The sequence below is a fragment of the Rana temporaria genome, chromosome 11, assembly GCF_905171775.1.
Source record: "Rana temporaria chromosome 11, aRanTem1.1, whole genome shotgun sequence".
NCBI lineage: Eukaryota > Metazoa > Chordata > Amphibia > Anura > Ranidae > Rana > Rana temporaria.
In genome coordinates this window covers 17,119,519-17,133,845 of record NC_053499.1, presented here as the reverse complement: position 1 = coordinate 17,133,845, position 14,327 = coordinate 17,119,519, and the positions used below count along the sequence as shown (strand labels likewise).

General features: G+C 45.3%; 1 protein-coding gene across 1 annotated transcript in view; it reads left to right on the top strand.

Moving 5' to 3' along the window:
* Positions 1-14,327, top strand: part of PRR5L (proline rich 5 like) — a 79,902-nt gene that overhangs the window by 49,178 nt on the left and 16,397 nt on the right. Inside the window, exon 8 of the mRNA XM_040328077.1 lies at positions 7,292-7,424. Within this exon, the coding sequence (XP_040184011.1) occupies positions 7,292-7,424 (133 nt within the window). The remainder of the gene's footprint in view (positions 1-7,291; positions 7,425-14,327) is intronic.

Here is a 14,327-nt window from a genome sequence, read left to right as displayed (position 1 = left end):
AGTGACTTCTCTCTAAGCTGCGGGCCGGTCTCCGCTCCCCAGCCTCTCCTTTCTTCTCCTGGTGGCCAATTGGATTGGATCTCCTTTCGGCCAATCAGGTAATGTGTCTCATGACCCGCTTCCTGATTGGCTGAGTGAGTGAAAAACTTATATAGTGCAGCACATGCGAACTAAATCGCCTCTGGGCGCTCGTTGTTCCTTTCTCCTTTGAGATCAAAAGAGATGAGTTTTGATCTTTCTTCTGAAGGCCAAGTGGTTCTCCTCCAACCGAATGCTGGTTGGTAAAGCGTTCCATAGCCTGGGGCCTTGGAACGCAAATCTTCTTTCTCCTTTGGATTTGTATCTGGCTTTGGGTATCTGGAGCAGATTTTGGTCGGTGGATCACAGAACGTCATTGGGGTTGTAAGTTTTTTTTTTTTCGCATAGATATTGGGGGGCCTTCCCATGGATGCACTTATGCGTCAGACAGAGTGCTTTAAAAGCAATTCTGCCTTTCACTGGCAACCAATGGAGGGTTCTTAGCGAAGCTGAGATTGATTCCCAGGGTTTTATCCCGGTCACCAGTCTGGCGGCCGTATTTTGTACAACTCGCAGACAAGCGATTTGGTACTTTGGGAGTCCAAGGTAAAGGGCATTAGCATAGTCCAGCCTGGAGTTCACAACTGTTCCCACCACGACTGCTATGTCTTCTTTAGGAATAAATGGAATAACTCTGCGTAGTAGGCGCAGCAGATGGTGCGATCCGCTGATTACTGACCCTATTTGTGCAACCATTGACATGTAGGTGTCGAAGATGACCCCAAGACTTTTGACTTTGGTGCTAGGGGTGATGATTTGGCCCAAAATGGGTGGGGGTGTCCAAGTTGTTGCAGGCTGAGAGGAGGATTAGTGAAAATAGCGAATATTCTTTTCTATATTGCCACACAACTAGGGGTGGGATCACTGCACCCCGAGCCCAACCTTTTTTTGAAGCCTATAAGAGCCTCTCGCTCTAATCATGTGCTTCAATGGATAAGGGGGGCGTGTGCCCCTAATCGACAAGTCGCTACTGCTGTTTCTTTGTGAAGGCAAAAAGCCCTAAAATTTTACCTCCCCTTGTATTAATGGACCACAGGGAAAGCGAGACCATCAACACCCGAATGGTGGTAATCTTTAACCCTTTCCCAACTCTTTGGGCAAATTGCTAAATCATTATACATTGCATAAAACAGTTCACATTACAATGATGGATTCTCACAGGTAATCCAGCATAACAGAAACTTTTATGTAATATATTTACGCCTCCTGTGAGCACCTGCTTACACTCGTTATTTTAAGTTTTTGGATTCAGATATTGGATAGTGAGTGTGAGGAGGTCGGTGAAATGTGTGATAAGTTTGGCACACATGACCTGAACTTTCCATTTCAGTCTATTTTTAATACTTGAATTGGTAAACTATTAGTATTGCATAAGAAGACAGTGTTGCCACTAAATCATGTGGTTAATCAGGTCATGAACGAACTCGGGATTCGAATAATTAGATCAAACTGAATTTTTTAGATGTAAAAACTGAAAGTTCATGAAAGCAACAAACCATTTCTCACCCGGCAAGTGACACCGAAAAGGAGGCGCCATTAATTTTCCTGACACGTACACCAATGATGAGACACTATTCTTCCCACTGACGCCAATGATGAGACACTATTCTTCCCACTGACACCAATGATGAGACACTATTCTTCCCACTGACACCAATGTTGAGACACTATTCCTTCCACTGACACCAATGATGAGACACTATTGCTCCCACTGACACCAATGATGAGACACTATTCTTCCCACTGACACCAATGATGAGACACTATTCTTCCCACTGACATCAATGATGAGACACTATTCTTCCCACTGACATCAATGATGAGACACTATTCTTCCCACTGACATCAATGATGAGACACTATTCTTCCCACTGACATCAATGATGAGACCCTATTATTCCCACTGACACCAATGATGAGACACTATTCCTCCCACTGACACCAATGATGAGACACTATTGTTCCCACTGACATCAATGATGAGACACTATTCTTCCCACTGACATCAATGATGACACTATTCGTCCCACTGACACCAATGATGAGACACTATTCGTCCCACTGACACCAATGATGAGACCCTATTATTCCCACTGACACCAATGATGAGACACTATTCCTCCCACTGACACCAATGATGAGACACTATTCTTCCCACTGACACCAATAATGACACTATTCTTCCCACTGACACCAATGATGACACTATTCTTCCCACTGACACCAATGATGACACTATTCTTCCCACTGACACCAATGATGAGACACTATTCTTCCCACTGACACAAATGATGAGACACTATTCCCCCACTGACACCAATGATGAGACACTATTCTTCCCACTGACACAAATGATGAGACACTATTCCCCCACTGACACCAATGATGAGACACTATTCTTCCCACTGACACCAATGATGAGACACTATTCTTCCCACTGACACCAATGATGAGACACTATTCTTCCCACTGACACCAATGATGAGACACTATTCTTCCCACTGACACCAGTGATGAGACACTATTCCTCCCACTGACACCAATGATGAGACACTATTCTTCCCACTGACACCAATGTTGAGACACTATTCATCCCACTGACACCAGTGATGAGAGACTATTCCTTCCAAGAATTACTTTGGAGGAAAAATTGACCGCACGCAAATATGCAGAAGAGCGCATGAATTTATTGGAAACGGGTAATCAATACAGACACAAATACAGCACCTACGGGAAAGGAACAGTGTTGATGCGTTTTGTGCTCCAAACGCTTAGTCGTAACAGAGCACACATGAGACCAACCCTTTTTAAATGATTTAGGTTTACCTAGCAAGGCTTAATTGCACATTTGAGTGTGGTCATTCACTTTTTCCTCCAGAGTAATAATTGGTTGCGAGCCGGACTTGCACCTCTTCATGTGGAACTAGAGGCTGGTGTTAAGGTGGACCGACCTGGAGCAGTGCAGTTATTTTACATTTATTCCTCCCACTGATGCTGATGATGGGGCACTCTTCCTCCCACTGACACCAATGATGGGGCACTAGTCTTCCCACTATTCCTCATACTACTGACCACAGTAATTTTTTTTACTCCCACTGAGCACCAATTATGTCTCCTCCCACTGATGCTGTGCAATGTTCTACTACCAGTGGCAACCATCTGGTCCATAAGTCTGAAGGACAGTAAACTGACCCTTAAAGTTTGGAGACCCCTGGTCTAAAATAATAGCAAAGTAAACAGGGGAAGGTGCAACACTTCAAGCCATACGCCATAAAAGCAACACCCTATTGGTTGACCATGCCCACAAGTGTGATGGGGGTGAGTGACTGCACCTGTTTGTAGTGATATCAATATATAGTGTCCGGTTAGATATTTGATATTTAGGTATTAGTATGATGACTATAAGTTATGTTCCGCAGCAACACCCAAGTTCTCCAGAGAGTGCAATTTATTTGGCTTCCAACACAGAACAAAGTCCAAATTTCACAGATGATACAAATCGAACAGAGTATATAATTCAGAGTCCCATCTTTCCCTAGATCAATTCTAGACCTGTGCCTTCATATTCATACAGAGTGACAAGACTGACTAAATGCCAGCTTGTATGTCTCAAATACTGGTCTCACACTGGAGGGGGGGGGTTCTTCCAGGTCAACCAAATGTTTCCCATGAATGAATACCCCCTCAAGTCTAATTACCATCAATAAATACTTCCTTGCGTATGTAAACAATGTACCCTTTGAGGTTAACGGGCCACCTCACACACCTAGGTAGTCTTGCATAAGATTAACACATCAAAGGGTCTTCAGCTGTCCCTTTTGATATGTTAGAATTCAGCTGGCTTCGACAGTTCAACTGAATCCCTTGTCAATATGGTAATGTAATACAATATCCTACATAAACCGGCCAATATATTACAATACTGTTCTGTGGTAAAAAAAAACCTCTAAAAGTAAAGATACTTACCCTGGTGTAGTAACGTATAATAAGCCCATGGGTACAAGGATTTTAAAATGGTAACAGAACTCTAGCTTGTCAACAAAATGCTCAAGAGATCGACCATGATCCTCTGCAAATGTGACTTTCCAGCCATATAAATTGCATTAATAAATTAAATCTTGGCAGAAATCCGATTTAAATGCTGAGATTGTCAAAAAGTGCGACTGTCTGCAGATCCATGAGAGTCTCATGACCCGAAGAACAGACCTCTATAGAATAGTTGCAGCACAAGAGAAGTCTTATAATTAGCGAGTGCCAATAGGAAATCAGAATGAGAGAGAAGACGTTGTAGAAGGTGCAAAGGTTATATATGAAAAATCTATACATCTGACATTAATTATCGGTATGGCTTTTGTATGGAGTTCTTTGTATGTTTACAACCCATGTAACCACAAAGCGTAGGGACGGGTACTGCTGCAAAGGTCACATTGTACTTATTTCATGGGTTAGTTCTAATTCATTTTGTTTGCAATTGCTGGTACTTTATTTTTTTATTTTTTTTATTTCAGTAATGAGATGTCACGTATTAAAAAAAATTCAAGGACCTCTGGCAGAGGATCTCTTAAACTAAAAGTAGATGTAAACCCAACTTTATATTTACTATACAGCAGCTTGTCTTGGCTCTGAGCACTTTCCCAAGACGAGCAAAGGCAAGAGGAATGCAGAGGGATGAACAGGGTGTTACCTTCAGGCAGGGCTCGACAAATCCCGGGCGCCAGGTCGCCATGGCGACTAGAAATAGGGTCCTGGCGACTTGGCTTGGAAGGGGGGCAAAAAAAAAAAAAAAATTTTTTTTGTGAGCTGGCACCATCTGGTGGTGAGCCGTTGGTATTACAAGTTATTACCACCAGATGTGTAAGCTGGCGCCATCTGGTGGTGGCCGTTGGTATTACAAGTTAAGCATTTCAAGTTAAACAGCAATTCTAATGTAATTTTTCACTATTTTCACTGCCATCTTCTTCCCTCTAATTAGAACCCCAAACATTATATATATTTTTTATCCTAACACCCTAGAGAATAAAATGGCGATCGTTGCAATACTTTCTGTCACGCAGTATTTGCGCAGCGGTCTTACAAGCGCACTTTTTTGGGAAAAAATTACACTTTTTTTAATTAAAAAATAAGACAACAGTAAAGTTATCCCCATTTTTTTTTAATATTATGAAAGATAATGTTACGCCAAGTAAATTGATACCCAACATGTCACGCTTCAAAATTACGTCCGCTCGTGGAATGGCGACAAACTTTTACCCTTTAAAATCTCCATAGGCGACGTTTAAAAAAATTCTACAGGTTGCATGTTTTGAGTTACAGAGGAGGTCTAGGGCTAGAATTATTGCTCTCGCTCTACCAATCGCGGCGATACCTCACATGTGAGGTTTGAACACCGTTTACATATGCGGGCGCTGCTCAAGTATGTGTTCGCTTCTGCGCGCAAGCTCGTCGGGACGGGGCGCGTTTTCTGGCTCCTAACTTTTTTAGCTGGCTCCTAGATTCCAAGCAAATTTGTCAACCCCTGCCTTCAGGATTCTTGTTTTCATTGCTTGTCTCAGGAAAGTGCTCAGAGCCAGGACAAGCTGTTGTTGTTATGAAGCACCCATCTCCTTCCTAGCTGTTGTCAACTTGGCTGCGACCTAATGTATGATGGGTCTTTCTATAGGGAGAGGAGGGGAAAACAATGAATCCCCAGAACTACTTACAGATATGCCTATGACTATGGGTGTAGACGTAGGCGTGGAGGGCTGGCGGCCGACCAGAAGAACATCTTGACATTTTAAAATAATATGTATTAATATTTATAGACCTCTACCTCATACCTGCTCCTGAAGAGTGGCAGTCGCCACGAAAAGCGAACGCATACGTGAGTAGCGCCCGCATATGAAAGCGGTGTTCAAAACCACACATGTTGGGTATCGTCGCAATTTGTAGAGTGAGAGCAATAATTCTAGCCCTAGACCTCCTCTGTAACTCAAAAAATGCAACCTGTAGAATTTTTTAAACGTCGCCTATGGAGATTTTAAAGGGCAAAAGTTTGCCGCCATTCCACAGGTGGACGCAATTTTGAAGCGTGACATGTTGGGTATCAATTTACTTGGCGTAACATTCTCTTTCACAGTATAAAAAAAATGGGCTAATGTTAGTGATGTCTTATTTTTTATTAAAAAAAAGTGTATTTTTTCCCCAAAAAAGTGCGCTTGTAAGACCGCTGCGCAAATATTGTGTAACAAAGTATTACATTGACCGCCATTTTATTCTCTAGGGTGTTAGAAAATAAATATATAATGTTTGGGGGTTCGAAGTAAATTTTTTATTTTTTTTTGCTAGAAAATTATTACTTAATTACTTAAAAAATTACTTAAAAAAATAAATAAAAAAATAAATAAAAATAAAACATATAAAAAAAAAAAAAGGCTATATGAAGCTATTTAAACCAGCCACCCCACACTCACCATTAGGCAAAAGGCGCCAGATGACGTCTGCAAACACTTCCTTCTCTTCTCCACTTTGGGAAGTAGATGGGCGGGCAGTAAAACAGGCAGGAAGCCCCATTAGCATTGCTGGTTTTCCTCTTGTCATACCAACGGGCACCACAAGATGGAGTCAGATCACAGAAGGCAGCATAGGCCTGCAGAAGGCCGCAAAGCCGCGGCCTCAATGGAGACACAGGATACCCCAACTGTGCGGCGCCAGGTCGCTAATTCTAGGCGCAATTGCGACCTGGCGCCTGGTGTTTGTCGAACCCTAAGCTAATAGATGCCACCTTGCTTATATATTGCATTATTACCATCAACTATCTCAGATACTTATTGGATTGTACCAACTAATTGGGGTTACAGTTATTTATTATGGGAACACGCTTCAATGAATTTGGTCCTTTTTTATAATGTTTCCAGTATGAGCTTATTATGTTATTATATTATGTTGTTATTGTTATATTTTATATACAATTAAACTAATGATTGGCAATTGTTATGCAATGCTTTCATGCAACGTTTTTAGTTCTAATATACCTGCCGTATTCATTTGTATCGTATAATCTCCTGAGATGCATGCTTCATATAAAGTACTACCTTTTTTCCTTCTTGTTCAAATCTCAGGGATGGATGTGCTTGGCTTCACAAGCCCTGCTTCTCATATAAAGTCCCAACCTTTTTGTTTTAATTTTTATTGCCAATGTCTAGCCCAGACGTCTAAAGCCTTTTCTTCTTTGCAGGGTATCCACGAGCCGTCTGGCCCCAATGAAGGCTACCTGAAGTTGGAGGAACTGTTGAAGATGGTGGTATCACCATACTTGGTGGCGTACGCGGACAGAAGCTACAGCCATACGAACACCTCCTGTATACTGGGTAAGCTATGGTTGTTATAGCGGTGGCCTTGGTTCTAACCCAACATTGGCCCTTCAACTGGGAAAATGAAAGGTAGAAACCCTTGGGCACCCGTTCTGCTTTTCATTTCCCCGGTTTGAAGAACATAGCATCAATGATGGTAAAAATGACTTGGAGAATTTAGCATTGGTCAGATGACTACGGAATTGGGAATTACCGTATATACTCGAGTATAAGCCGAGTTTTTCAGCACATTTTATTGTGCTGAAAATGCCCCCCCTCGGTCATCTTTTTGCACCTGATCTCCCAGACTTTGGGGACCCGGTACCGGCTGGCCGTATGTCCCCTGGCACATATGTAGCCCCACTCTTTTCCGCTACAAGTGTGCAAAGTTTGTTGTCTGGGGAGCACCGTTTTTTTTTCAAAGCCGGGCACCCCTTCCATAGACTCCCATGTTAAACGGTAATTTCTCCGGTAAATTTGCGGACCCGGTACTGGCCGGTCATAGGTCCCCTGGACCCGGAACTTGGCACACATGTAGCCCCATTGCGCCTCTACAAGTGTGCAAAGTTTGTCGTCTTGGGGATCTATGGCTGGGGAGCACCGATTTTTCAAAACCAGGCACCCCTTCCATAGACTCCCATGTAAAAAACGTCAGTCTAGTCATTGGCACAGTGAGGCATGGGCACAGTGAGGCATGCAGATGGACACCCTAGGCTAAGGTGACCAGATTTTTTAAATGAAATCTGGGGACATATTTTTTTTTTACTAGTAATGGTGGCAATCAGTGACTCTCTGCCCGTAGCCGCCCCCGCCATCAGCCTCTCAAGTCTCATTCTCCGGCCCCCGGCTACTACTGGGTGGGGAGCGGAGGAAGATCAAGGAGATAAGTAGCCAGGCGGTTGGCTGGGACTTGAGCCAAGGCAGAAGAACATGCGAGCGGAGCTGAATGGGCATGCACCCGAAACTGAAGAAATATTCCCTCCACTCCGACCAGCACATGATCATCAGAAGGGGGCACAGATAATGGAAAAAATACAACCCCCCTAACCTAGTAGGAGAAGTGGAGTGGGGGGTGTAATTTAGCCCCTGTACAAATCCAATCCGGGGGCATAACCGGGGACAGACTTGGTCCGGGGACAGTGTCCTCAATCTGGGGACTGTCCCCTGAAACCGGGGATGTCTGGTCACCCTACCCTAGGCTTATACTTGAGTCAATGTTTTCCCAGTTTTTTGTGGTAAAATTGGGTGCCTCGGCTTATATTCAGGTTGGATTATACTCGAGTATATACGGTATAAAGAATCGGGCAACTTCACAAACCACAGTGACATTTCTCAGCGAAGTCCCACTTGGCCAATGCCGATGATGGCAGCCGATCGGTATGTACTCGGTGCCCCACGTCAGCTGCTCTGCGGTGTGGGCGAGGTGTTCAAGTTTTAACCCCCGAGGATTCTGGGAACACTGCAGAGTGCAACTCCGTTCTCCAAACAAATAACAGAAGTGTGTGCCTGCCAGCCCCCTCCTCTGCAACCCGGGAACCCAACGCCGCTGTGACCTCGGTCCTTCTTTTTTTTTGTCATTTATTAATTGTGCAGCTGCCTTGAATTTAATGTGCTTATTTACTGCGGTTGTCAGTGCGGCTGTGGATGAACAGACGTCATGTGCCAAAACTAGGCCGAGGGCCCTGGGCTAGATTTTATTCTTATGAGAGCTCTGGAGGAATCTCACTGTTTTGCCAAAAAAACGTTTATTCCGGGAATCCTTGGCAAGATATTCTTAAAGTGGACCGGTCTCTTATAAATGGCTGTTTTGTAGCATGAATAATTACATTTTTTTTTTTATGTCCATGACAATGGCGGTCTATAAGTTCACTAAGAATTAGAGACATCACTATCATTTATACACGTCCTATTATCATTTGTCCCTTTTTGTTTTTAGGAGCCAAATCCCTCTATCCTTCAATATACTGGGCCAGATTCTCTAAGATTGTGCGGCGGCGTAGCGTAAGCCATTTATACTATGCCGCCGCAACTTACTGGAGCAAGTGCCGTATTCCTCAAGCACTTGCTCCGTAGTTTGCGGCGGCGTAGTGTAAATGGCCCGGCGTATCCCTGCGTAATTCAAAGGGGGCGGCTTGTATTTAAATTAAGCGCGCCCCCCGTGCCGATCGAAATGCGCATGCGCCGGGCTTAAAATAGCTCAGTGCGCATGCTCCAGTTCTCGACGGAAAACGTCAATGACGCCGACGTGTGTGTCATTGATGTAAAGTCGTATTCAAGAACGACTTAGGAAAATGACGTACCGGACGGGAAAAGACGACGCGGACCCAACGCCATACTTAACATGGCATACGGCGGACTGGCGTAAGGTTACCCCTCATATAGCAGGGGTAACCTTACGCTTATGCAAACGACGTAAGCGACGGCTACGCGACGCAAATTCATTTGGGAATCGGCGTATCAGGCTCATTTGCATAAACAAATGAGACCTGAACGTAAACGCTACCTAGCGGCCGGCGGCGAATTACATTTAAGATCCGACAGTGTAAGTGACTTACACCTGTCGGATCTACGGCGTATCTATGCGAAAATGATTCTAAGAATCAGACGCATAGATACCCGGGCTCAGAAACAGAGATACGACGGTGTTTCCTGAGATACACCGTCGTAACTCTTCTGAGAATCTGGCCCGCTGTGTGTATGTATGTACAGTATCTCACAAAAGTAAGTACACCCATCACATTTGTGTAAATATTTCATTCTATCTTTTCATGTGACAACACTGAAGAAATGACACTTTGCTACAATGTTGTGTAGTGAGTGTACAGCTTGTATAACAGTGTAGATTTGCTGTCACCTCAAAATAACTCAACACACAGCTATGAATGTCTAAGTGAACATTGCGAACATGTGAAAATGTCCAAATTGGGCCCAAAGTGTCAATATTTTGTGTGGTCACCATTATTTTCCAGCACTGCTTTAACCCTCTTGGGCACGGAGGTCACCAGAGATTCACAGGTTGCCCCTGGAGTCCTCTTCCCCTCCTCCAGTTTGGACATTTTCACTTAGGGGTGTACTCACTTTTGTTGCCAGAGGTTTAGACATTAATGGCTGTGTGTTGAGTTATTTTGAGGGGACAGCAAATGTACACTGTTATACAAGCTGTACACTCACTACACAACATTGTAGCAAAGTGTCATTTCTTCAGTGTTGTCACATGAAAAGATGGAATAAAATATATGTGTATGTATGTGTGTGTGTATATATATATATATTGTGTGTGTGTGTGTGTGTGTGTGTGTGTATATATATATATTTCTTTATCGTACATCACGGGACACAGAGCGGCATATTCATTACTATATGGGTTATATGGAGTACCTTCAGGTGTTGACACTGGCAATCTTCAAACAGGAAGTGCCCCTCCCTATATAACCCCCTCCCATAGGAGGAGTACCTCAGTTTTTACGCCAGTGTCTTAGGTGTTGGTCATGGTTTAGCTTGCCTCCACATCCTTGGGATTAAGGTGGGCTAACCGGTTCTGTCCAAAGGCCTCAGTGCTAAAGTGGTCAGTAACCGGACCCCAAACCATTGGGGTATAGCCCATAATGCTTTCTGTCACAGAGAGCTGGACTCTGGGCCCAGAACTTAGAAACCTTTGGGGGCCTAATGTTTCTGTTGCCAGGGTGCTATATGGGCCCAGGACAGTGGATCCTTCATAGGAACCCAGGGCCTGAAGGTCTAGACGCCCCACGGAGATGGGGGAAGATTGGACCTCTTGCTGTGCAAAGTCCTGCGGCATGGAGCAGGTAAGTGAAGGGGAAACTTGCGGAACTTGGTTCGCAGCAGGTTTTGTCTGGGGGAAGGTCACAGCGGGACATGCCTATGGTTTATGCGCTGCATCTGGCAAGGTGAGTCACATATCTTAAAGATAGGATGACTCTATATGTGTATAATCCCCATAATTGTGACCTCCCTGGTAGTATTGCAACTGGTGCTAGTAGCATTGAAAAGGGCCTGTGTGTATAGTGACAATTCTTTAAGAGAAGCCCCTGGGAATCTATTGAGGTTTCTTATGTAGAGAGTGAATGCTCTTACCTGCAAGCCTGCTCAGAGAGGTCCAGGCGGTTGCTGCAGAAAGATAAATGCCGCTCTGTGGATCCTGGCCTGGACGGCAGGATCAGCCTCTGACCTCCTCGTGTGGGCCTCCCCCCCCCCCCGCGGCGGGCGCGCGCGCGCATCCCCGTGATATGGGCGCAATTTCGCGCCGTTTTTCTGAAGGGGAAGGGCGGGCCGGTAGGTAAAAGGAAGGGGCGGCCCTTCCAAAAGAGTTCCCAGCTCAGTGATGTGTTGGAACTGAGAGAGGAAGGACCAGAGCGGCAGAGTGGGGCGCCGAGGACACACAGTGGCCAAAGAAAAGTATTACAGTCTTCAAACAGACTGTCTTTCACCCTAAAGATAGGGTTTCTTTTTTCGTTTTCTTTTCAGCAGTTTTTATTGGCAAATACTACTAAGGGGGACAGAATGGTTTTTCTTTCTTTGGTTTAAAAAACAAAAAAAAAAAAACAAACCAAGATTAATAAGGAAAGGCATTTTTTTCCCCAGAAAGGGTTTGTGGGCAACAACTATTTATTTTCCCAAAACACCATTAAGTAGCGGGCGTACCTCGGTATTGTACCATGGCATCTGGTTCGGAGGGTACAAAAGGTGGGGATTCCCCCAGAGGGTCCGGGGTCTCGGACAAAGTCTTACCGCTACTTTCCCCAGAAGGAGCCTTGGTGAGACCATCGGGATCTGGGGCTGGAGCTGGCACGGGTCAGTCCAACCCTAGGGTGGTCACGGACGAGGTACTGTCCACCTCTCTAAAGGAGATGGGAAAAAAGAATGGAAAAAATGATAGCCAAGACTATGCGGGGCAGAAAACGGAATAGATCTCCGTCGCCCGAGCGTGAACCCTCAGATGAGGAGGTCCCTTCCGCAGAGGAATGGGAAGACCTCTTGGACAAGGACCAAGTAGGTTCAGGGATCGAGGATCCGGGTACGGAGGAGTCTGGCGCAGCCTCCCAAGGGGAGAGCTGGTGGGTTCAAGTTTTAACAGACTTGGTCCATAGGACGTTCAACTTGCCAGTACCAGATCTCCAAGTATCAACGGTCTCAGCTTTAGGCTCACTAAGAGCGCCTCAAACCAATGCGGTTTTTCCGATCCATCCTCTACTAGAGGAAGTTATGTTCCAAGATTGGGCCAAGCCAGATAGAATCTTTGTACCACCAAAGAGATTCTCTGCCTTATATCCTATGGAAGAGAAATTTTCCAAGAGATGGGCAGCCCCGGCTGTAGACGCAGCCATCTCATGTGTTAACAAGTCTTTAACATGCCCTGTAGAAAACATACAGGTGTTCAAGGATCCGGTTGATAAACGCTTGGAAACGCTACTGAAAACCTCCTTCACTACTGCAAGGGCAGTAGTGCAGCCAGCTGTGGCTGCAATTGGGGTTGCGCAAGCATTATCGGATCAAGCTAAGCAGATGCTTAAACTTATTCCTGCCCAGCAGGCAGAAGAATTTTCGGACGTCCCTAGGGCCATACGATTTACGGTAGATGCGATTAAGGATTCGATCCAGCAAGCGTCACGCCTATCATTATCCCTTATCCATATGAGAAGACTCTTATGGTTAGAGAGCTGGGAGGCAGAGCCCCCATGCAAGAAGCTCCTGGTAGGGTTTCCCTTCCATGGAGGACGACTCTTCGGAGAAGACCTGGACAAATACATCCAGACCATTTCAAGCGGAAAAAGTACTCTTTTGCCCACCAAGAGGAAGTTTCGGGGGCCTGCGTTTAAACGACAGTACTCCCCTGGGCAGGGGCCCTCCAATACCAAACAGTATCGACGGCCTCCTGCGAAAGCAAATTTTAACAAGTCGCAGGGACAGGCCGGCGCAGGCAAGAAGCAGTGGTTTCGCAAGCCAGCAAAGCCAGCCCCCAAGCCGGCCTTATGAAGGGGCGCCCCCACCCTCGAAGGTGGGGGGAAGACTGCGTCTCTTTACAGAGGTTTGGGAGGCCAGCATTCCCGACAAATGGGTACGGTCCTCCGTGACTACAGGCTACAAACTAGACTTCCTAAAGTTTCCTCCTCCTCATTTTCAGGAGTCAAGAGTACCAAACGATCCGAAGAAGGGAGCCGCATTAATAGCGGCATTGAATCATCTACTCTCTCAGGAGGTAATAGTAGAGGTACCAGTCCAAGAACAGGGGCTAGGTTTCTACTCCAACCTATTCATTATCCCAAAGCCCAACGGCGATGTCAGGCCAATTTTGGACTTAAAAATGGTAAATGCATACCTAAAGGTCCGCTCATTTCGGATGGAATCCGTGCGGTCAGCAGTTGCCGCACTTCAGAAGGACGATTTTATGGCATCCATAGACATAAAGGATGCTTACCTTCATGTTCCAGTTTACCAGCCACATCAAAGATTTCTACGCTTCTCGGTGGCTCTACGTCATTTCCAATTCATGGCGCTTCCCTTCGGGTTGGCTACGGCCCCCCGGGTGTTCACGAAGGTCCTAGCTCCAATCCTAGCCAATCTAAGGATTCAAGGGGTCACAATCCTAGCATACCTGGACGACCTCCTAGTCATAGATCACTCGTCTCCTGGCTTGAAACAAGCAGTGGCCCTCACAGTTCAGTACCTCGAGAGGTTCGGCTGGGTCCTAAATCGAGAAAAATCAGCATTCCAGCCCACAAGGCAGTTGGAATATCTCGGCATGAGATTAGACACAGAACAACAGAGGGTGTTTCTGCCTCTGATAAAAGTCAAAGCCATCAAGGAATTAATTCTACTGGTTCTAAGCAAGAAGGAACCAACTGTTCGCCTATGTATGCGGTTACTAGGCAAGATGGTGGCCACATTCGAGGCGGTACCGTA